Genomic DNA, 23,043 nt, shown 5'->3' with positions numbered 1-23,043 from the left:
CTTGGCAAAGCTTACACAGGTCCAGTCATTGTAGGTGGATGAGAGCTTGCAGAGGGTCATTAGGTTCCTGATGGAGGAAACACTGCTGAAAGGCAGAAGAGGAAATGACAGATTTAATGAGTAGTGGTCACAAGCTGCACTACAAAGAGCAGTTGGTGTCTATGTTTTCCTACAAGGACAATCATAGCAGAACCAAGGCCAGACAGTCCCTGCAAGACCCCTCCAAACCAGAATGACAAATGGCATCAGGGAAAAGCCTTTGACCCTTAGAAAGAGTGGCTGCATTTCTGCAGGCAGAGAACTGAACCCTTGGAGCAGGGCAATGTCCTTCTGCTTCCACCAGGGAAGAGAGTGCCAAGCCTTTTGCAGTCCTAACATCAAAGCATTGTCTCTGGAAGGAAACTGGCATTAAAAGCAGATTGTCACTGTTACTAATTGTTCCAAAAGCTGAAAGATAGATCTAGGTGCAGTATCAGGCATGCATGAAAAGAGAGAGGTGTTTGGTAGATAGGATTTATCATGCTCCTCAAACTGTGCTTGTCATAGTCAAGGAGCCTTTGGAGCACACGCTTGGATGCAACAGGACTGGTAACAGAATCTCTGCTCTGTCCCTGCACTCTGTGTTGATCCTAGAGCTTTTATGCTTTTATGAACACAGCTAACGATGACACGATTCAAGATTGTGTGAAGGGCTCGGAGGGAGAATCAGTAAAACATCAAATAACGATGTCAGACTTCTCATGCACGACCAGCTAAATGCAAAAGCGTCGTTCCCGCAGAGACTTGAAAGGATCAACAGTTGGGATTTGCTTCCAAAATGAAAAAGGAAAATTTTTAGGCCAATTTGTGCTTTTGACAGGTGAAACACCATCTGAATTAAGATGGTGGGTACATATTGTGAATGAAATTGGGCACAGTTGCTTGTGAACATGGGAGGGGAGGGAAGGAGAGGAAAGGAAAAGAGAAACGTGACAAAACTGGCTATATTTCTAAGATATTTCTGTATTTGTTCAACAAAAGCCATAAAAGGTGACCTTACTGCAGGGGTGATGAGGTACAATGCTCTGACTCTGTTAGCCAGGATGGGTATGACAGGCAGTTCTGATTGTCACACTTAACACCAGGAATAAACAAGAGACCATAAATGGTTTTAATGAGTGAAAAATGACACCAAAAGAAGCCAGGGGAAAAGGACTAATGAATGATTATTGACTTGGAAGTTGGGGTCTGTCCATGACCTGTTATCCCAGAGGGTTTTCTCTGAGAAACAAAGAGCTCACATGCTGCTGTTCACATTGATATCCAATTCTTCTATTATAGGTCCCTTGTGTAACTTTGTCAAAGCTCACAGACTTCCTCCCAAGCCCCATGAAGTGCCTAACTTAAGGACACCAGGAAAGGAACTGGTTCTTGGTGGATGCTTAGAAGAACAAAAATGACAGTGGACAGCTTGTTCCCTCATATTGACATAGAGATTGCTGGAATTGCAAGCAATTAATGCTTCCCTGCTTCCCAAAGGGAGAATGGAAAGCTGGAACACCATCCTGGAGTAAAGAGACAGGTGTCAGTAGGGAAAAAAAGAAAGCTTTTGTTCTCATTGACTGTGTTCATCTGAATGGAAAATCCAGGCAAGGAGACTGGCAGGCCTGCAGTTCACAATGCCAGGTCTCCTGGTTTCTAATTTTAGAGCAAAGTACTCCTGCCCACACTGCCTTTCCCAAACACCCCTGTTACACTTATTTTCAGAGGATGATTTCATAAGGTCTCACAGAAGCAGGGATTAGGCAGATGTACTTGCAGAATGTGAAGAGAAGAAACTGTGTAAGTAAAAAAAACCTATCCTTTTTCTCAGGGTAGAATCCAGAGTGGGTGTGATCAGCACTGTTTTAGGAAGCATAGGCTTAAGTGTGCAACAGGATTTGTACTCTTCTATAAGAGTGCAAAAGACATGAAACAAACCTCCAGCCATGTGACAGAAAGAGTATGGTTTTGGGTACAAATCTGGGTTCTGAGCCTGAGCAAACTGCCTATCCCTTATGGGCATCTATAGTAAAATGCAGTGAACCCTGGTCCAGGAAGAAATGATGATGTCTGGCTCCAGATCAGCAGGCTGAAGGATAGCTTTATTAAAACTATACTATATTATATTAATATACTATTTAAAGAGATACTATACTATTCTACATAATTACTTCTTACTTACCAATCTAACAAACAAACTTGTGACTCTCTGCTGAGACCCCAAGCCACAGCTGGATCCATTGGTCACTGAACCCAGAACCTTCACCAGAACCCAACCCAGAAATCACTGCAGGTAAACAATCTCCACACCACATTCCACATGGGGAGAACAAAGGAGCAGAGATAAAGATTGCTTTCTCTTCTCTCTGTGCTTCTCGAAGAAATCCTGAGAGACAGAATTATGTCTCTCTGTCCAGAGAATGTGACTGTCACAGGCATCTGTTTTTCCTGCCCACTCTTGCTGTGATCACCACATCCAAGATCTGTGTGGTTGCAGAGTCTGTTGTGCTGCTCTTGCTGCCAGTGTTGGACACCTCACACCTTTTCTACCAACACAAATCCAAAGCTGGCAGAGACTCGCTGTTAAACTCACTTTTTTTTCCTCGCTGTCACACCAAGAGTTTCAAATCTTCTCTTAGTGTTATGTTGCAGAGGTGTGTGTTTAGTGGAAACCAGCCTGCCTTGCCAGTGGGAAGTACCCCCTTTGCAGGCAGCAGGGCACCCCTTTCTTGCACACCCTTTTGATGAGGCTCTTGGTGTTGCAGTGCACGTGGGTGGCTCTCCCGCAGCTCTGAGTAAGCTGCAAGAGGATGTCAGCACTGCCAGACTTGGCCCAGCTTCATGTCAACCAAGACACTGTGGGGGAAGCCTGACTGCAAACAAAAGCAAAGCCAACTGCACTGTTTGTCCTCATCCAAATGAAGGCAAAGGCAAACAGGGAAGATTTATAAACTGTGTTTTTTCCATTATTTCTAATATGATAAAGAGACATGTTGTCTTCTAAGCACTGCAATCCCACAGCAGTGTTTTCCTTGGGCATGAGCCAAAGTTTTGGCTCCTCTTTTCTTTTACCAAACATGAGCCCTCTGGGATGAGTCACTGGTTCTCAATGGGCTGCAGCTGCTGAGCCAGGAAGAGGAGCCCTTGGTGCACAGAGAAAGGGATCTGGAGATGATGTGTCATGGGGGTTACACAGGGAACCACATCACTTCCCACAGCCAGGCTGCATGCACCAGGCTTGGAGGAGATGGACACGAAGCCAGGACTCCCCAGGACCCACATTTAATCTCTAGTCAGCTGGTCAGAGTCCATGTGGCTTCACCAAAAACTCCACTTCAGCAATTCAGGTACTTAAATGAGCTGCAGCAACTCATTGCTGCAAACCTGGATCCTGAATCATCACCAGCTCCTTGCTGCAACATGTTAACCCCTTCTCCATTTCTCTCCCATCCCAGGACAATCAGTGGAGTTACACAAGGGAAACAGGTGGCTGGAGAACTCATAAACCAAGCATTTCATAGAATCACAGAATCGTTCAAGTTGGAAAAGACTTAGAGTAAAACCATTAACCCAGCGCTGCCACATCCGCCACTAAGCTGTGTTCCTAAGGATGGTGACTCCACTGCTTCCTTGAGCAGGCAGTTCCTGTGCTTGGTTTCCTCTTACAAGAGTAGCTGAATGAAAAACTAAAAGAATCCTGAGGGACAATTCAGTGAGTAAGGGATGTGTGACCACTGGTGCCCAATGTCAGCTGATGGAAGCAATAGGATGAGGCCAAGCCTTTTCATTTCAGCCACTTTTGTCAGCGCTGAGAACCAAGTACATTAAATATTGCTCATCCACAGTTTGCCTTCTGTCGGCCGGCAGGTGACAAGCTCTCTGCAAAGCTGGTTCCTGCGCTAGTGGCCATCACATCGCAGCGGTGGCATTTAAAGCATCAGCACTGTCCAAGCATGTCACCGACCTCAGCACAGGGTCGCTGTCACCTCAGCAGCGCGGAGCGAGGCGATTCGCTGGCGCTGTGAAAGATAAAGAGATCTTAAAAGAGAAAGAGGTTAAAAAACCACGCAGCAGTAAGAGGCAGGGGGACCAGGGGGACCGCGGAGCGAGGGAAGCGAACTCCCCGCGGTCCCTCCCGGGATGCGGGACGGGCGCGCCCGAACCACGGGATGCGCTGGGGGCGGACGCGGGGATCCGGGGCAGGACGGCTCCTCCCCGGCGGGGCGGGATGAGAGGCCGGGCAGAGGGGCACGGAGCCGGCCCGGGCGAGCTGGGAGAGGCCACAGCGAGTGAGAATGTCGGGGACAGCGGGCACGGCCATCTGCCTGCTGCGCTGCGACCTGCGCGCCCACGACAACCAGGTAGGGACCGCCGCGGGTTGTGCAGGGACAGCCCTGCTGGTGGGCAGGATGGGGAGGGATTCTCCTGCATCCCGCCCCGGCAGCTCTCACGGCCCGCTCCGTGTTTCCAGGTGCTCCACTGGGCTCAGCACAACGCAGATTTCGTGATTCCCCTCTACTGCTTCGACCCGCGGCACTACCTGGGCACCCACTGCTACCGCCTGCCGAAGACGGGGCCCCACAGGCTCAGGTTTTTGCTGGAAAGTGTGAAGGATCTGAGGGAAACGCTCAAGAAAAAAGGAAGGTAGTTGAGGAAGCACCATGTAAACACCACATACATTCCTATTTTCCTAATCCCTTTCAGCACATACCCGTGTCGGGTGCTCTGGGCTCCGGTGGTGGCTGATTTCAGAGAGCCACAGCGGGGTCCCGTGGGTAGCCCCTGCTGTGGTCACCTGCAGGGGGACAAAGAGCCATCCAGGCTCTGTGCCGTGGATTTTGCTGTCTCAGGTAACTCAGATGAGTGTCAGCCTTGAGTGCTTTGCCCAGAGTGCTGACAGTGGGAAACGTGAACGGCAGAATTTTGAGATGTGGGCAATTACAGTAGCCACTGTGGCCAGGAGCCTTCCTGGAGAGCTTTCCCTGGGAACTGGCTGGAGACAGACCAACAAGGAGCCTGGCTTCTGAGACTGGAGAGTAACATTTCCTTATGCCCTGTCCCACTAAACCAGGCTCTGAACTCAGATATCCTTGTTTACGATGCTTTTAGAAACATCATTGGGGTAGACCATGGCCTGAAGAATCTACTACCAGATAATATCTGACTTTGCAGAGCAAAAGAGCATGGAGTCATAGAATAGATTGGCTTGGAAGGGAACTTTAAGGGCCATCTAGTCCAGTCCCCCTGCAATGAGTAGGGGACATCTTCAACCAGATCAGGTTCAGAGGCCTGTTCAGTCTGACTTTGAATATTTCCAGGGATGGGACGACCTCTCTGAGAAACGTGGACAAGGTGGATCAGCCAGCTCTTGAATCTCTTTAGTGTGTGAGGATGAACAGATTCACTTTTAGGTAACAGCCTGGCGTTGTGCCCAGGCATCCTTTCTAAGGCATCCAGAGTGGCAGAAATGTGTTTGACACAAACTAAGCCCCAGAGGCTTACAAACTCTGTTCAGGGGCTCCTAAAAAATGCAGGCTGGTCAAATCCTGTCTGCCTGCCTCCACACACTGTTTGTGCTCCATAGAAAACTAGGACACGAGTGCCTGCCTGGGCTGGGATGATGGCCTCTTGTGCACATAAATAACAATAAAAAAACCTGTTTCAGGCTAATATTTTGTATTTTAGTACTCTGGTTGTGAGGAAGGGGAAGCCAGAAGATGTGGTCTGTGATCTGATTACTCAGCTGGGCTCTGTCACTGCTGTGGTTTTCCATGAAGAGGTAAGGGAAATACTCGAGTGACACAGTTAAAAAGTAAAATCATGCTGTGAAGGTTTCTTCCACGACCAAGTGGTGATGCAGATCCTGTGTGTTCAGAGCCTTTCTTGGCTGTGGTGTTGTTAACCTTGGGGGAACTGGGTAGTTCCTGGGATGGGGACTCCCTGAGTGGGAGGAAGGCAATGTGGAGAATCATGAGGAGGGCAAAACCAGGGACCAGGGTTTTTGTGCATGTGGGAGCTGCATTTGTGCAGCCCTGGCCTCACTTTTGTGTTCTCCTTAGGCCACGCAGGAGGAGCTGGATGTGGAGAAGGGGCTGTGCCAGGTGTGCAGGCAGCACGGGGTGAAGATTCAGACATTTTGGGGCTCCACGCTCTATCATCGGGATGATCTTCCCTTCAGGCCTATTGACAGGTGGGCTGCTCCGTGGTGTCACCCCTCCACTGTGCCATGTGTTTCTCACTCAGGAGGGCTCCCAGTGCCCTGGTCCCACAGGGAAAGGAGCTATTATTTAATCTGTTTGTGCTTTTATGGAGCAGTGCCATCATGCTCAGGCACACGAAGGGGAAGCGGCACATTCAGCCCTCTGCATTAGTAGGATTTATGCTTCTCTGTGTATAAAGCCAAGGTGTGTATTTGACCATTCATTAAAGAACTGGAAAAGACCTCTAAGATCATAAAATCAAGCCATTAACTAATCCAACCCCACTAGTAAACCACATCCTTTAATGCCACATCTGCACATCTATTACATCCACCAGGGACAGTGACTCCGCCCCTTCCCTGGACAGCTGGACAGCTTGTTCCAGCCTGACCATCCTTTCTCTGAAGAAGATATTCTTGATATCATATCCAATCTAAACTTCACCTGAAGCAACTTTATAGAACCACTAAATGGTTTGGGTTGGAGGGGATTTGAGATTATTTATTTCCAGCCCCTCTTTGGTGTGTGTACTCTGCACTGCTCCCTCAGCAGTCACCTGAAGTGTGGTTGATGGAGTTGAGTGATTCATGGTGTTCTGTAGAAAATGTGTATAATAAGGGCAGACAAGTCAGGCCATGAAAATGCCTGTTTTTCTCCTTTGACTGAAAAGGCACCTGGAGGATGTAGATTTTTACACTGACATCAGCTGTGCTAATCAGAAATTAGGTGAGATAAACCTGGCTCTCATGGATTTCCCCACCAGGGCACACCTCAAATTGAAAAGGCACAATTTGCATCAGAAGTAAAAAGAAATTGGGCAAAGGGCTGAGCTTCTGGTGGCTGTTATCCCCGGGGGCATCTGCCCCTGTTGTGCCTGGCAGTGTTCAAACAGGGTGAGAGGACAGCCTGGAATGCTAATCCTGCTCCTGAGGAAGGGGTGAGTGGTGTGTGGAGGGCTGGGGCAGTGACCTGGCTGCTCCCCTCTGTGCAGGTTACCTGATGTCTACACCCACTTCAGAAAAGGGCTCGAATCCGGGGCCAAGGTCCGGCCCACCCTGCGGATGGCAGCTCAGCTAAAGCCCCTGGCTCCAGGGCTGGAAGAAGGGAGCATCCCTACAATGGAGGATTTTGGGCAGAAGGGTAAGGAAACTTAATTTGGAAGTTGCTCTACTGAAATCCTGCTTAGATTCTGTTCTTCAAAATATCCTACTTAGGTCTGTTTGGAAAAAATGTGGTTTACAAAGTAAATAATTTCCCGCTGCTCCAGATTCACAGATGTTCAGCCAGGCTGATTCAGGCACCTGTACTGGTTGCACTTGAGCTCTGATGGTTAATACAAACCAAACATCTTGCAGGGCTTATTATATTGTCACAGAAAAAAATATTGTTCTGTAAAAATGCAGAGGCAACTAGTGCTTGAGAGATACATAAAATGTCCCTAAGGATGACTGGATTATCATGGCTCTTTCAGTCTGGGAGGTGCTGTAGAAGCATCTGTCTTTAGTTGCAGGAATAGGCAGATATTTGCCTTCAAATTAAAGAGAGTAGATTTAGATTAGATGTGAGAAAGAAATTCTTCCCTGTGAGGCTGGTGAGGCCCTGGCACAAGCTGCCCAGAAAAATTGTGGATGTGGTATCCCTGGAAGTGTTCAAGTCCAGGCTGAACAGGGCTTGGAGCAACTTGGGATAGAGGAAGGTGTCCCTGCCCATGGCAGGAGGTTGGATCTGGATGATCTTTAATGTCCCTTCCAACCCAAACCATTCTGTGATTCTATGATACATCTCTTGCTGAGAGTCAAAACACAGAAGCAGTGGTTATCCTTCAAGCTGTCATTAAGCCTCAGTTCACTCACCCTGCAAATGCAGGTAAAATCCTTGTATGGGAATTTCCTACCCTGCACCCAGGTAGGAAACATCCTTAGTGATTTTTAATATGTTTCAAATGACCCTTATTTTAAAGGAAGACCACATAATCTTTTATGCCCCCAGAGCAGACATCCCCACTGCTGAGCATGCCTAGATTTTAAGCTCCCTGCCTTTGAGGTGCTTTCCCAGGGGTAACAAGGTGTTGGTGTTTTCTGTGGCAGATCCCGTGGCTGACCCCAGAACTGCCTTCCCGTGCAGTGGAGGAGAGACCCAGGCTTTAATGAGGCTGCAATATTATTTTTGGGACACGGTAACTCGTACATTTCCTCGCCTACATCCTCTCCCTTGTACACATGGCCGTGCAAGTGGGTGAGGCTGGAATTTCACTTCCTAATAATATTTCCTTAGCTCCCATATAAAATTTCACAAATGAGGGAATTAGCATTATTTCAGTTTTTCAGAGAGACAAACTAGACCAAAAAGAAGTCCTCTGGGTCTGGGAAATGTAAGCCAAATACTTAGGAACCTAGTTTACTGGCCATCTCTCTGAAGTATTTTTTTCCATTAACTTCTGGGACTTGGGACAAAACTTTTTAGCTGCTTTACCTTGATTTGCTCCTTCTATGCTCATGTCCCACATCATCAGCAATGTAGCTCCTCTGTTTTGGAGGAGTGAAAAGTGGCCTAAAGGGCTGGAATTGCTACTGGGGTGAGGAGCAACCAACCCAAGTTCTGCCTGCAGTTATAAATAGTAGGAGGTTTCTGTAGTCTGGTTTAGAATCTTGCAGCCAATAATGACAGCAACTATTTGTTTCCTTGCTTTGGTGGAGTGAAGCTCCCGCTGACTGCATTTTGTCACACAGTTTTTGAACTTTTTTATGGTCTAGTTTGAGGAACTGTCTTCAATTTGCCATGTCTGAATTCAAGGGTACATGTGCTGATTTCCAGCAGCATCAGACCCCAAGCAGTTTTCTGGGTAAGGAAGGAGCACCTCTCCAGCTGAGATGGGTTAAAAGTGTGATGTTCCCAGTGCCTCACTGGGGCAGCCCCCAGGGCATCCTTTCAGCTGTATTTCCCAACTTCCTGCATTGCTTTGCTTTTGGGTAGCGTTGTCCTGGTTTAACCCCATAAGGCAGCTCAGCCCTACAGCAGCTGCTCCCTCAGTTCCTGCCAGTGAGATGGAGGAGAGATTCAGAAGGATTAAAGTGAGAAAAGTCACGTGTTGAGTTAAAGACCATTTAATGGGGAAAGCAAAAGCTGTTTGCCCAGGCAAAGCAAGGTAAGGATTCACTTAATTCTTCCCACCAGTGGGTAGGTGTTCAGCCATCCCCAGGAAAGCAGGGCTCCATCACAGTTACTTGGGAATACAAATGGCATCACTCCAAACATCCTGACTTCCAGCTTTATATGCTGAGCATGACATCATGTGGTCTAGAATACCGTTGGGGTCAGCTGTCCCAGCTGTGTCCTCTTCCAAATCCTCGTGTACCCCCAGCCTACTCAGGGTGGGGTGGTGAGAGAAGCAGAAAAGGCCTTGAGGCTGTTTGAGCTCTGCTCAGCAGTAAGGAAAACACTGGTGTGCTCTCTGCACTGTTTTCAGCACAAATCCAAAACAACCCCAGATTAGCTGCAGTGAAGAAAATTAACTCCATCCCAACCAAAATGAGTACAAGTGTGTGTAGCTTTTGATCTTGGTGAAGCATTAATATAACCAGAGCTGGAAAACCTGTTCCTTCTTTTATTGTCATGCAAATACTGTCTTTCCCAGTGACCTACAACAACCCTTTAGCAATTGTAACCTGTGCAGTGAAGGTGATCAAGGAGAGACTTGTCTTCCCTATGACATTTGCATTGTCCATGGAATGCTCAGAATATGGAAGATCTGCCTGCTGCTGTAAATGTGTGGGGCACAGAAGCAACGGTGGTCAGAGTTCCTGCAGCTGAGCATTGGGGGCTGTCACACTGATTCTATAACCCCCATGCAACCAGTTCCACTGGTGCTTTTCAGTGGGTTTTTGATCCAGGATCAGATGGGAACGGGCAGGGAGCAGCACGGCCAGGTGCACAGTGCTTGTAGAGAGAAAGGAGCTGTAGGCTGAAGCAGGGAGCACAGCTTGTGACACACCCCAGAGCTATAATGAAACTGCTGGCCTGATTCATGCCTGTGTGCTGGAGGCAGGAATTGGGCAGCTGTGCAATCCTTGCAGGCAGCCATGAGAGGGAACCCAGCCCTGCCAGGTTGCTCTGGCTCCAGAAGGAAAGAACATTTAGCAGGTTGCTTGTAAAGTATTGAAACTTTTTCTTTTGCTCTCACAGAATCTGGTTGCTTCTTACAAGGAGACTCGGAATGGGCTGGTGGGAATGGATTACTCAACGAAATTCGCACCATGGTAAAGATTTTTGTTGAGACTTGAAAATCCTTTTCTGCTTCCATCCCAAAGAGGTGTTACCTGTCTGCTGAGTGCTGGTGGGCATGGGTAGGGGTCTAGGTGTGCTTCCTTTGGCCCTTTTTATTGTGGTAGAGCAGCTCTGAGGCTGAACTTCCCTGGAACTGCTGCAGTGAGGCAGAACTGTGCCAAGTGTTGACAGGGAGCAGGAGGGACTCACCATTTGCCTTTGGCTTCGTGCTGCTTTGTGTGGGAAGGGAAAGGCAGGGAAGCAACACAGCTTCAGTGTGTTGGTAGGGCTGTAGCAGAACTCAGCCTAATCCTGGTTTCCTGCATAGTCTGGGGCAGGTCACCCCACCTCACTGCCATTCTGCGGGGTGAAGAGACACTTCTGATTATTCCTGTTGGGAAAGATCTTTTGTCCAGCTAAATATTTTGGTTTTTAATTAGGGGCTTTAGTTCCTGGTGCTGGAAGAGGCAGAGTTAATTCCAGACTGGAACTGAAGCAGCAGCAGAACCCAGTTCAGCCTAAGCTGAGAGCATCTGGATTCTCCCAACAGAATTGCAATGAGAACCAAATTTCTGAGGCTGTTGCAGGTCAGGATTTGTTTCCAGCGAGCTTTGTGCTGTGATGGTTGCAGTGGGTTGGCTCCATCTGGTGGCACTTTGGGATCCCAGGACTGCTGGCTCTGTGGAAGTTTGTTATTTGTGGCCTCCACTTGAGTTTTTCCAAGCTGACCATTTGCTCAGAGCAAGCAGTCCTGATCTATCTGCCCCAAAATGTTCCCCTGTCACATAATCAAAATCAGAGCAGTTCATGTTGCAGCCAGTCATTCCCATCTCATACTGGCCTTTAGAGCTCATCAGGAATTAAGGAAAAACTCTTCAAAGTAGTTCTTTCTGTTTTCCACAATTCATTAAAACATCCAGTGTTTCCACAAGCTGTAGTGGAATTGTAAAATGCATTTCTAGGGAAAGCAAAGTAAAAGTTGTTCTTTATTACTCTGTATGATAGGGTTGGAGTCTGCAAGTTCTTTCCTGTCTTGCAACAGCACTGATTTGGAAAAAATGGAAGGAGCCCAGTGGGTTGAAATGCCAGAGCATGGTTTGATTCCCTAGTTTTCCTGCCAGGGCTCAGATTTTCAGCAGTCACTTGCCTCTGTGGTTGCTCAAAGGAGCCACTGAGGCTCTGCAGGAAAAGGAGCCCTGGGCATAGGATAAGGAGGTTTGTGGTAAAAGGACAGGTAGGACATGTGATGCAGAGGTTGACATTTGAGATTCTTTTCTGGGTGTGTCATTTGCTTTGTTAAATCATTTAGACAAAACTTGTTCAACTTGAGTAAAATGATTTGTCTCTATAGCTTGGAGACTCCTGTAACAATCATACCCCAGGAGGGAGGGGATCTTGATTCTTGGAAGAGAATTTTCACTCTTGAAGAGTTGCAGAGAAGTTACAACCCGACTAAAGCCATTTAGGAAGTCAGGGTGAGAACTGGAAGCCAACTAAAATTTTTATACAACAACTCTAGCCACAAAACTGCCCTTCTCCTCCCCCTGAGCTGACATGAAGCTGTCAGTCCTGCGTGGCATTCAGGACATTATTGCTCTGCTTTCAGGCTGGCACTGGGCTGCATCTCACCTCGATACATCTATGAGCAGATCCAGAAGTATGAGAGGGAGAGAACAGCAAATGAGAGCACATACTGGTATGTCTTTGCACCATCAGCATGGCTTATTTCCTCTGAAAAGGAACCTGGCATTTCATGCACAGGAGAGTGATTTGTTAACTCTCTTTGTAATTAATGTTTGTTTTTCCTGTGCCTGCCTGCTGTTCCTCTGGCTTGCACTGTAGTTCTCTTTCAGCACAGATTTATTAGTCTGTCTTTGACACCCAGGGGCTTTAGGCACTTTGTAAGTAAAGATTATCAATGCCAGTTGTCATTATAATTGCTGGGAAAGTGTGGCTCATGATTTTTGAAAACAATCTCAGCAAATCAGCACCATCCATCTCTGTGTTCTTATGGGCTTAATGAGAAGGAGGAATAGTTTACAAATAAAAGCCAAAGGGTTTCTCAGACTGAGGATATGAGCCCAGAAGTCTCAGTGACTGTGTGACTCGTGCAAATCTCATTGTGTTTGAGGGTCCCATGGCCACAAGTCCAGCAAGTGGCTCTGTGTTTGCTCAGCTGCCTGGCCATGCCCACTATGTCAGAGCAGAGGGGAAGAGGGCACTGGGAATTGGGTTTAATGCATCCATCAGTTTATCCATCCCTGGGCTGGCCTTGAACTTGTTCAGCTCTGCCCAGACACTGTCAATCAGAACCTGGAGTTCTGATAGAGAAACAGGTTCATGTTAGAGCCTGGCCTAACACTAGACCTGGATGGGAAAAATCCCAAACCGTAACGTCTGTCCAAATGCTAGAACTAAATATTCATTTTGGTTTGTTACATTTGCAACATGTCAAACAGCACAGTGGTTGGTGAGGAACAGGCAGAACATTGCCAACCATTCTGGCCAAAATGCTCAGTTTCATTAAAATTCAAAAGACAGATAAAATATCAACACCCATGAAGTGTATGTTTGGAGTTTTTTTTACTTCAAAGACAGTTAAGAGAGGAAAGATTTCAAGAAATGAACATATCCTGTTTTCCATCTAACAGTCAGACAGCCTGCTGGCAGCTGGCATGCCATGGTGATTTTAGCATTTTAAAGTGTTCAGTAATTATAAAAGATAAGCTGTCAAGCTCTTGTACAATGAAGTACAGGTCATGGTGGCTGCACATGAGAGACTCATTGAACCTCAGTGTTATGACACTACTTTTTAGGATGTGGACAGTGTCCTGTTCAGGTTGGACATTAGGAGGAATTTCTTCACTGGAGGGGTGATTAGACATGGGAGTGGATTTCCCAGGGACATGGTGGAGTCACTGTCCTTGAAGGTATTTAAAGAAAGGTGCCATGGTCTGGTTGACACCGTGGTGTTTGGTCATAGATGGGCCTGGATGGTCTCAGAAGTCTTTTCTAACCAATCTGATTCCCTAATTCTGTGATTTTGTTCCATAACCAGATTATCTAGAAGGATCTTGTCAGCCTAAAAATCAGCTGAGTAGAGTGCTTCACATATGGCATAGAGTTGAAGCAGGTCTCTGAGGCTGATGTGCCATAATTTTAGAAGAAACTCTTTTTATATATGTTTTTAATATAAAACTGTCCTTTTTTTTTTTTTTTGGTGGGCCTAGCACCTGATCTAATGGGTTGGAGCACTGTAAATCAGTTTTGAAAGGTGTCTTAGAGTCCCTTGCAAAGGTTATTGCTTAAATCAACACAAATAAATCAACAGAAAGCTCTCAGGAATGTGCTGATGTGCTCGCTCCTGCCAAAGTGTGAAGCTCAGTCAGGGCCTTGCCCTGCTCTGTGGAGAATTACATCCCAGCAGGGATGGAGGAGGAACATGTTTCCTGAAACTCTGCTCCTGCATGTGAGCTAAGGAAAGCTTCCCAGGTGATTGATGCAGAGTTTGCTTTTCCTGTAAGACAGGTAAGCAGGCCTGGGGAAAGAACTGCTGTCATGGGGAAGGTGCCTGAAATGGCTGGTTGTGAATAAACTTCACAGTGGTAATGGTGGGTTGTAGGGAAGCAAAATCCTTGTTCAGTAATCATAAGTGAGCCACAGTGGAATGCTGAGATGCCTTTGTGTTTCAGGGTCCTGTTTGAACTGCTGTGGAGGGATTATTTTCGGTTTGTGGCCCTGAAGTATGGCAGAAGGATTTTCTCATTAAGAGGTGTGTATGGATCACCACATTTAGAGGGGAAAGGGACTCTCTTACAACAGGGAAAGTAAGAGAAGAGGCTGTTGGCATTAAGTTGTATTAAGTTATACAAATGGTGCTTGTGTCACCACCCTGGGATGCTGCTGGGAACTCTGATAGAACAGAAGTGCCTCAGCACCACGGTGCTGGACAGTGATCCCCAAGTCTGATTAGATACAGGGAGTATTATTGACACACATATATATATGTGTCAATATATAATATATAATATATATAGTATATATTGACACATTTCTGTGGGAAACAGCAGCACAAGAAGAGTGGAGGTCGTGTTCCCAGAGACATTCCACCTTTCAGCAGAATCCAGGCTTCAAGCTTGCCTGAGTTCTCCAGAGAACCTGGGACAGAGCAGGAACTGACCCAGCAGGGTGAATCCCAAGAAACCAGATACTGCACTATGTAGGAATAGAGAAAAATTTGGCTCCAGCCCCAGTGACAGGAATGTGCCTGTGAAATGGGGGTCTGAGCACTCAGTGCAACAACAAATACCCAGTCCATGTGTCAGGAGGCCCTGCAGGTGATGCCTGTGCTGGGTGAGCTGCTCTGCAGGCGAAGCAGCACTGGCTTAGATGCTCCAGGACAGCCTACCTGGCATCCAGCTGTGGCTGCAGAGGGACACGTCTCCTTCAGGCCCTGTGTCACATCTGCCAGGCCTGTGTGGCTGCTCTGATGGCACTGGATGCCAGTGGTGGGCCTGATCTTGAATGTTTGCAGCTAGAGCTGAGTTGTCCCTGCTGCCTCTGCTCCATTGCACAGAAGGCTGTAATTGCCAATGGATCCTGCAAACATTAAATCATCCCCCTCATCTGTTTCTATCCCATTTGCAGGGGCAAAGTGTTGCCCAGGGCTTCTGCCAGGTAATTCTGGGTGTAGTACCTGCTACAGAAACACATTTCACATAAACTTTGTACTGGAGTAAACTGAAAAAGAAAATACCAGCGTGGGCCTCTGTCTACTTGTGAGGTCTGAGTCATTTTTAATTAAAAAAGGAAAAAAAATAAGAGAAAACATCAGCAAAACAAATAGACAAAATCCATTAGGGCTTGAGCACCCTCTGTGTGCAAAAGACACCCTTTTGCAACAGTTGAGGGGAGGAATGGATCATCTCTAAACCTGTGCATAAGGTTTGTTTGTAATGGCCCTGAGAGGCCAAGTTTCACCCTTACTCCTTGTGTCAACCAAGCTCCCCTGGCTGTGTTGTGGTTTGAGTAAATGCCTCTGTCAGTATTTCTTCATCAGCAGGTCATTATTTTCCTCCACAGGGCTTCAAAGTAAAGACATCCCCTGGAAAAAGGACCTTCAGCTCTTCAGCTGTTGGAAAGGTCAGTAGGAGCTGCAGGTTTGGCTGGCTGTGTTTTGTTCCCCACGTGCCCGCTGGGGCTCACATGTGCCCAACACTGACTCAGTCTCTGGAGGGGAGCTGCCAGCATGGTGAGGGCTGGCATTTAAACTGGCATCAGCAGGGTAAGAGTGTGTGTGGCTGCCCTTCCCAGCCTGAGGCCATCCAGGAGCAGCCCACAGGGTTACCTGCTTTCTGAGGTGCACTGCAGGCAGATTTTCCTGCCCAGGAGGGAGGGTTTGTGACCTGCTGGTCCCTTGTGTTTAGTCACACAGAGGCTGACCAGCCCTTCTTATCAATATTAGATTTCCATGCCTGCTGTATTTGGTTCTGTTTGCTTTTGGTTACAAGGTTACAACAGATTTAGACTAAATCACATCTTTTGTAATCCCACAGCCTTTTCTTAAGCTGTTTTAACTTTGTTGTAACATGAATAGCAAGCATAATATCTCAAAACTTGGAGGGACTAACAGATTAAAGTATTATAATCAGTGTAATACACACCCCTGTATGTTTTTTTTTTTTGTGTGTGTGTGTGTGTTAATGCCACGTGTACCCATTTGCACACAGGATAAAACAAATCATCCAGGCACAGTAAATCTTTTCCTTAACAATAGACAAACGCTACTTTTCAGGTACTAACCATGGGGGGATTTGTCCAGTACATCCCTCTGTTAGTCACCTGTCAAGAATCTTTCTGTTCCTGGCCCATCTCACTGTAGTCTGCATATTTATTTTACTCTGCAAAATTCCCTGCAACCCACCTGATTGTTTTTCCAGTCTGAGATTTTTCTGTACTTTTTTTTTTTTAATATATTTACTTCTTGCCAAAACTTCTCCCCAGCTTAATTTCCAGTGGATCTTAGTGGCTGCACTCCAGCTAAACCACACCAAAATCTCTCCCTGCTGCTGTGCACTGGCACTGCCTGGGAAATGGCTGTGAATACATGACCACAGGCTGGTTTTATGAGTGCCCAAAAGCATCCTGATACTCCAGTGTTGTGTTTTGTCTCTGCAGAGGGCAAAACTGGGGTTCCTTTTGTGGATGCCAACATGAGGGAGCTGAGTGCCACGGGCTTCATGTCGAACAGAGGGCGGCAGAACGTCGCCAGCTTCCTCACCAAGGACCTGGGGCTGGACTGGAGGATGGGGGCAGAATGGTTTGAATACCTGCTGGTAAGACTGGGCCCTTTGTGTGCCTGAAGTTTGATGACAGGCAGGAGGACAGCCCTTTATAAGAAAGGGTACAGGTGATGATCAGTAATTTTCAGGTTGCTGCAAGACTGTGTAGATACTTTTTGCAGTGTGTGAGCTTCTCAAAGTTCACACAAGTAAAAGGAATTTTGCCACAGTGGAGCTGCCACCAACAAAGATGCAGCTAGGAAGTTTGCAGGAAACTTAGATCCTCTGTGCAGGGTTTTAGCCAGAGATCTGTTGCACTTGACAAAACTTTGAAACATGAATTATGCTGCCAATGCTCTGATTTGCTTACCCCAGAGGTTGGGGAGGAGGGCAGCCCAGAAACAGAATATAAAAAGAAGTGTGTGCTGGCACAGTGTCTGTGCATTGATGGCTGTGGACTGGGAAGCCAGCTAGTCAAGCACAGGCAAGTAGGGACAATGGCTGGATCAGCTTCCACAGAGCTCCACCCTGGCTGGAGGCATCCTTCTTCATTCGGGGCTGCTACAGGCCTCCCTGCCAACTGGAGCACCAATTCCTCTCTCATATATCAATCAGCAGCTGTGTGAGCTCTGTTAAATAGGTGCGTCACATTTCTGACCTCAGTCCCCATGGATTCTCATGGTACTGACTAAAAAAAGCCAAATACTCACATCAACCTCACATTAAAGGTCTTATCTGTGGGATACAGGAGTCTACTGACAATCAGAAAACTTTCCACTCACTTGGAATGCTGGATGGGCAGAGAAGGTCAGTTGCCTTGCCAATATCTGCAATTAAAAGAGACTTTTTTTTTAATGTAATTTTTTTTAACTTCTTTGGAGCTGGGCTCTGATATGGCTTTGGCTGCAGGAAGAAAATCTGGGTGCTCTCCCATGCCAGTGCTGGGAGCAGCAGTGGGCTTGGACAACAACACAGTGCAGGACATCAGGATACCTCAGAAAGGGGTTTGGGGAGCTCCATAAAGTGATGCTTTTACAAATAAGAGCAAGAGCCTGCCACAAGTGTGTCCTGTTCCACAAGTGAGGAAGACCTGGAAAGTCTCACACTAGAAAGATGCTGCCTGTGTTATCTACATTTATTCCTAAGGAATATGAATACCAGCCTTGCTGGAAGCAGAACTTAGCACTGTCCCTTTCACCTCGGGAAGACCCAGATGCTGATGGCCACTGTAGGTTGGTGTGGCACAGGCTGATCCTTGTGCCCTGTGGTCCCATCTTGTGTCACACAGCTCTGCAGAACACAGGAGACATCAGCTTGGTGGGGAAGACGTGGCTGTAGAAGTGTAGAGGCCAGTACAGAACTGAAACTGATCTCACTTGCCTCTAAAAAAAGGAAAGCAATGCCCATTTCATCTCCAGTACTGCCAGCAAAGGCCCACCAAGTGTTTGTGTGTGCCATCCACACCAGACAGGCAGGGAAACTGAGGCACAAGCTCTCTGCAACCCGCTGGAGCCAGGGGAAAGTCCAGCGACCACTGGTGTCCTGAACTGAGAATATCTCAGCTGTGACTTCACTGATTTCATTCCCAGGGTCAGGCCCCAGGGAAAGGCAGAGAAACAAACAGAAGAGAATGCCAGGAAGGGGCAAGGCTGGGGGGGAAATGAGCCTGCCTCCTCCAGGCCCCCTTGGATTTGCCCTCACCTCCCACACGTGCTTTCCTGCATGTTAATCACACAGTCAGGCCTCCAGTGGCATCTTTCTTCCCTCCTTATCTCACCAGCTGGAGGAAGTGAGCTGGGAAGGGGAAGCCTGGTGCACAGGGAGCAGAGCTGGCTGCTGCTCACCCGACCCCAGCACTCACTGGCTCTGCAGAGAAAGGGCAGCCTGACAGAGCCCATTCCTTGAGTCTTCTGCCATCCTGGAGCATTGAGCTCCTCACTGCCAGGAGTGGCTGAGATCTTGGAAACATCCCTTTGTGGACTGGTTGCTGCTGTGGCTGCAGTAAAAGAAGAGAACAGCACTGAACCAGCTCTTTCTGCCACAGCTGCTGCTTTTGCAGCACAGACATCCCTAGGAATGCTCCCTGATCACAAACCCTCCTTGCTATCACTTCCACTTCCCTCCTGAGCAGGGTTTGAATTGTCCTACAACTGGAAAACTTCTGGTGTTGGATTTAGGCCACCTTGCCCAGCTGAAGAGCACTCAGATGGGATCATGTTCTGCTCTCAGTTGTGCTTGTTCCAAAAGCCCTGCTCCATTGTATATAAGCATCCTTGAGAGCTTTTTGTTTGTTTAGAGAAGGAATAACTTGACAATGGGAAAAAACTGCAGTGTTTGTATTGTTTGCATCCTCATATACACGGTGTGGTTTTTCTGCACAGTCTGAGTTAGACTTCTCTCCAAACTGCCTAGTAGGATCTGCAGAGATGATTTTGCCAGTGTGTGGTGTCTGGGTAACTGGTCAGAAAGAATTTTCTCTCATATTTGAATACTTTATTTTGGGATATGATCATTCAAATGCTCATTTAGCAGACTTGTGAAGTCTGCTAAATGATGGCAGAAAGAGAAGGATTTTCCTTTAAAAGGAAGGAAACTGAGAAGGGCTTTGGTTGGACTTTTACCTGTTTTCTGACATAAAGATCATGAACTGAAGTAGTCTGGGAAGCTGATGCCAGACTAAAAAGCAGCCATGCAGGTCCTTTTCTGAGCTAGATGCCTGTACCAACATGGGGGAGCTCTGACCACCCCAGTCTGGCTGGAGTGAATCCCATTCAAGGAAATTTCCCTCTGAGCTAAAGAATGGATGAGAAGATTGACCAAGGGCCAGCCCAGCTCTTCTGACAGTTTTCTCCCTCTGTTCTCAAGGTGGATTATGATGTTTGTAGCAATTATGGCAACTGGTTGTACAGTGCTGGCATTGGCAACGACCCACGGGAGAACAGGAAGTTTAACATGATCAAACAAGGCCTGGATTATGATGGGAATGTAAGTCTTGTGTGGCTGTTTTACAGGGATGAGTGCATGAAGGACATGTGTTTTCAGGGAGCAGAGGAGATCAAAACCAGTTCTTGTGTTTCCTGGCCAGCAGTCGGGCAGGTTCCTTGGTGTGTACAGAACAATGTAATTTAACAACCTGCTGCTGTCCCCAGGGATGTCCCCACACACTCCCTGGTCAGTGTTTTGTCACCATTTCTTCCAAGTCACAGCCACATCCCATCAGAACGTCAGATGCTTCCCTGAGCACAGAGCAGCTTCTTGGAGAACTCAGGAGTTACCTGAGAGAGAGAACCATTCCTTGAGAGGTGCTGAAGAGTAGGTTAAACCTGTGACTCCTCTGACTCTCTGTGAAATGGTAGGAGCAGATAAATTGCCCTTTCCCTGTGCTTAGCCAGTACTGACATACCTGTTTCCATACTATTCCTTAGCTTCACGTCAGGCTGTGCTGTTGCCTTTTGGCACTGTAGCTGGCAGGATTTAACAAGAAATCAGAAATTAATCCTAGTAGAGGATGCAGCAGTAGAGTTAATAGGAGAGATTCAGGAACACAAGTGTGCAGATGAGTTAGCCATCCTTTTTTCCTTCAGTCATGGGAAACTTCTTGGGGGTGACTTCATTTCAGGATGTCCTAAACAGGACAGGTGAGCAGTGCTGAAAATGCACCTCTGCCTCCCTCCTGTGCCTGCAGTGTGAGCATGGGAGAAGAGCTCCAGCATCCAGCTCTCTCTTTAGGCACTAATTCTGGGTGGAGGATTTAGCAAGAGGGGCTAAGGCTTGTTAGAGGAAACTGATGCTGTACAGCACCAGCTTTTCTACCTGGAAATCTGGCTCTTCTCTTTCCCATTGAGAAAAAGCCTTGCTTGGAAGCACTTAGAGATTGTCACTGAATGGATCCTGTCCATTGGTTCTGTTTGCAGGGGGATTATGTCCGGCTGTGGGTGCCAGAACTGCAGGGCATAAAGGGAGCAGACATCCACACCCCCTGGGCACTGAGCAGTGCTGCTCTCTCCCAGGCAGGAGTAACTCTAGGTGAGACCTACCCACAGCCAGTGGTGACAGCCCCAGAGTGGAGCCGCCACATCCACCAGAGGCCTGTGAGTACTGGGAGGGCTGGGATGGGGGTGGGAGGGCTCCAGGGGCTGCTCTACCTCAGTCTCTGTGAGTTCTGCTCTTCTTTCCCAGGTGTAAAGGGAAAAAAAAAAGTTGTTTTAATGCAAGCTCACATTACATCACAACAGGGACTGTGCAGCCAGGATTATTTAGCTGTCTGTCCTACCCATAGTGGTGAAGGATGTAAATTTTTGCTGCTTCTCTGTCCCTTGTATAGTCAGGAAGGCTTAGCCACAGCATATCCTTCTGAGCATCCTTCCATGCCCTGGCAGCCCCACCAGAGGGATGGGGTTTCTCCAGGACCACCTCCCAATACAGGTGGACAGAAAAGAAACAACCCAGTGTCCTTTCTGTTCAAGAGGTGGAAGTAAAAGCAACCAACTTCCTGCTTGAGTGCATCCAAACTGGAGTCAGCAAGACCTGAAAATATGAGACTGCTCCTTGCACTTTGCTTTTTGAGTGTATCTTCCCTTTAAAATAAGGGCAGAATGAGTTCTTGATCATGCAACATGTCAAGGCTTTTATCTGCTGCCTGGGATGCTGTTCTTGGAGGAGATGGGTATGGAAGGAAATGGATGTAACCAAGGGTTGTGTATTATAAGAGTGTTCAGCATTTTGCCTTTCCCCCATTCATCTACCCTGCCTTCTCCTGAGTGAAGATACTTTGTGGAGGCTCAAATTTAGGTATTGCACCAAGACAGTGGAGAATGAAGCATGTCCCCATTTCAGGTTTTAATCCCAAGGTAGAGTGCCAAGTTTTTAGGCCAGATTCCTTTGCCATGAGTGGAAAGTTTTGTGGAAGCAAAGCCTTCTGCTTCACCTGTGTTGTTGGAGGGCCTGGATTAGTACCTGAGATGAGAGAAAGGACTGCACAGGAGCACATTAGTGAGACACTAGTTTGAGGCAGTGATGAGTCTTGAAGCCAAAAAGCTTCTCAATCAGGCAAAAGATCAATTTTGATCAACTTTCCCAGCTCACCTTACCAGAAACCCTGATTTCCTAAATCCCAGCCTACATCAGTGCCTGTCAGGCCTTCCTGCCTTTTTGAGTGAACTTGGGAGTCAGAAGTTTCATGTGCACATTCTCCTGGATGTCAGCACTGCTTTGTGACCAAACCCACTCTGCAGCATCAGTAAATATCTCACTGTTCCTTGTCATTTGCCACAGGGAGGAAGTCCCCATCCCAGGGGCAGGAGGGGACCAGCGCAGCGCAAGGACAGAGGGATAGATTTTTACTTCTCTCACAAGAAGGATGCTTGCTGAAGGCTGAAGGAGTGCTCAGCAGGAGGTTTTGCTGCTGATGGTGCCTGGATAACGGTTAACCACCTTGAACAAGCCAAAGATACACTTTGGGCATGGTAAAATAACAGGGGATCTGCCTGGCTGGTGTTCCCAGGGACAGTCGCTGGATGTGGGTGTTTGGAGGTTGTGTATTAGCACCTCTCCTTACTATCTGGAGCCAGTGGTTTATGTGGCAGGTGTTTTCAGTCAGAACTGAAACTTCTTATGCTTATTTTTTAAAGTTTCAAACCCACCAATCGTTGTGCAATTAAAAGTTTTGCTACTGGAATATTTTATCTTCCTCGCTTTTACAGAGCTCCACAGATAGAGACTGCAGAGGATGTTCTTTTACTGTGTATCTTGCAGTATTTTGGAGAAGCAGTGTGTTCCTCCTGAAAATTTCCTTGCAGTACCCTGTTGTTTTGGGTACCGTCCTGGAAGCTGAAAAATGTTCAGTTCATAGCCAAGAATTGTGTTTTGTACTCAGCATCAAAAGCAGTTCAAAATGGATCCCTTAAGTTTTAGGATTTTATTTTTATTCAGAATTTTGTACTTGCTGGACAAGTTTGGGAATTTGGAGATGGCCATATTTGTGCTGTCATGGAGTATTGTCATCTGAGGGGAGCCCAGATCTGAACACTTTGACCACCAAAGATGGGATGTAGTTCTGGATTTATTGCTACTAGAGACCCACTGAGCCTGCTCTGTAAAGAATAACTGCAATACTGTAAAGTATTTGAACACTCTGTGATTGGGTTGATGGGTTCAAGTCTGGATGAGAAATAAACAGACACTGAACACAAGAGCAAGTTGTTCTGCCAAAAGTAGAAAAAACAAGTGATTTTGAAGATAAGCCCTGTCAGGGCCACATGAACAATTCTACCATTTGT

The 23,043-nt window shown here is 47.1% G+C and overlaps 1 protein-coding gene across 1 annotated transcript; it reads left to right on the top strand.

Moving 5' to 3' along the window:
- The first annotated feature begins 4,289 nt into the window (after positions 1-4,289).
- LOC110484556 (cryptochrome DASH) lies at positions 4,290-22,185 on the top strand. Its single transcript, XM_031504158.2, has 14 exons — positions 4,290-4,382; positions 4,493-4,665; positions 5,707-5,800; positions 6,081-6,211; positions 7,213-7,361; positions 8,309-8,397; positions 10,404-10,477; positions 12,091-12,180; positions 14,177-14,256; positions 15,567-15,626; positions 16,662-16,819; positions 19,631-19,750; positions 20,680-20,856; positions 22,040-22,185. The coding sequence occupies exons 1-14, from the start codon at positions 4,317-4,319 to the stop codon at positions 22,133-22,135; spliced, it is 1,557 nt and encodes a 518-aa protein (XP_031360018.1). The 5' UTR covers positions 4,290-4,316; the 3' UTR covers positions 22,136-22,185.
- Positions 22,186-23,043: the final 858 nt, after the last annotated feature.

This window comes from Lonchura striata, chromosome 1 (genome assembly GCF_046129695.1).
Source record: "Lonchura striata isolate bLonStr1 chromosome 1, bLonStr1.mat, whole genome shotgun sequence".
Lineage (NCBI taxonomy): Eukaryota > Metazoa > Chordata > Aves > Passeriformes > Estrildidae > Lonchura > Lonchura striata.
Note: the sequence above shows the minus strand (reverse complement) of the source record. Positions and strands in the feature narration are given on the sequence as shown.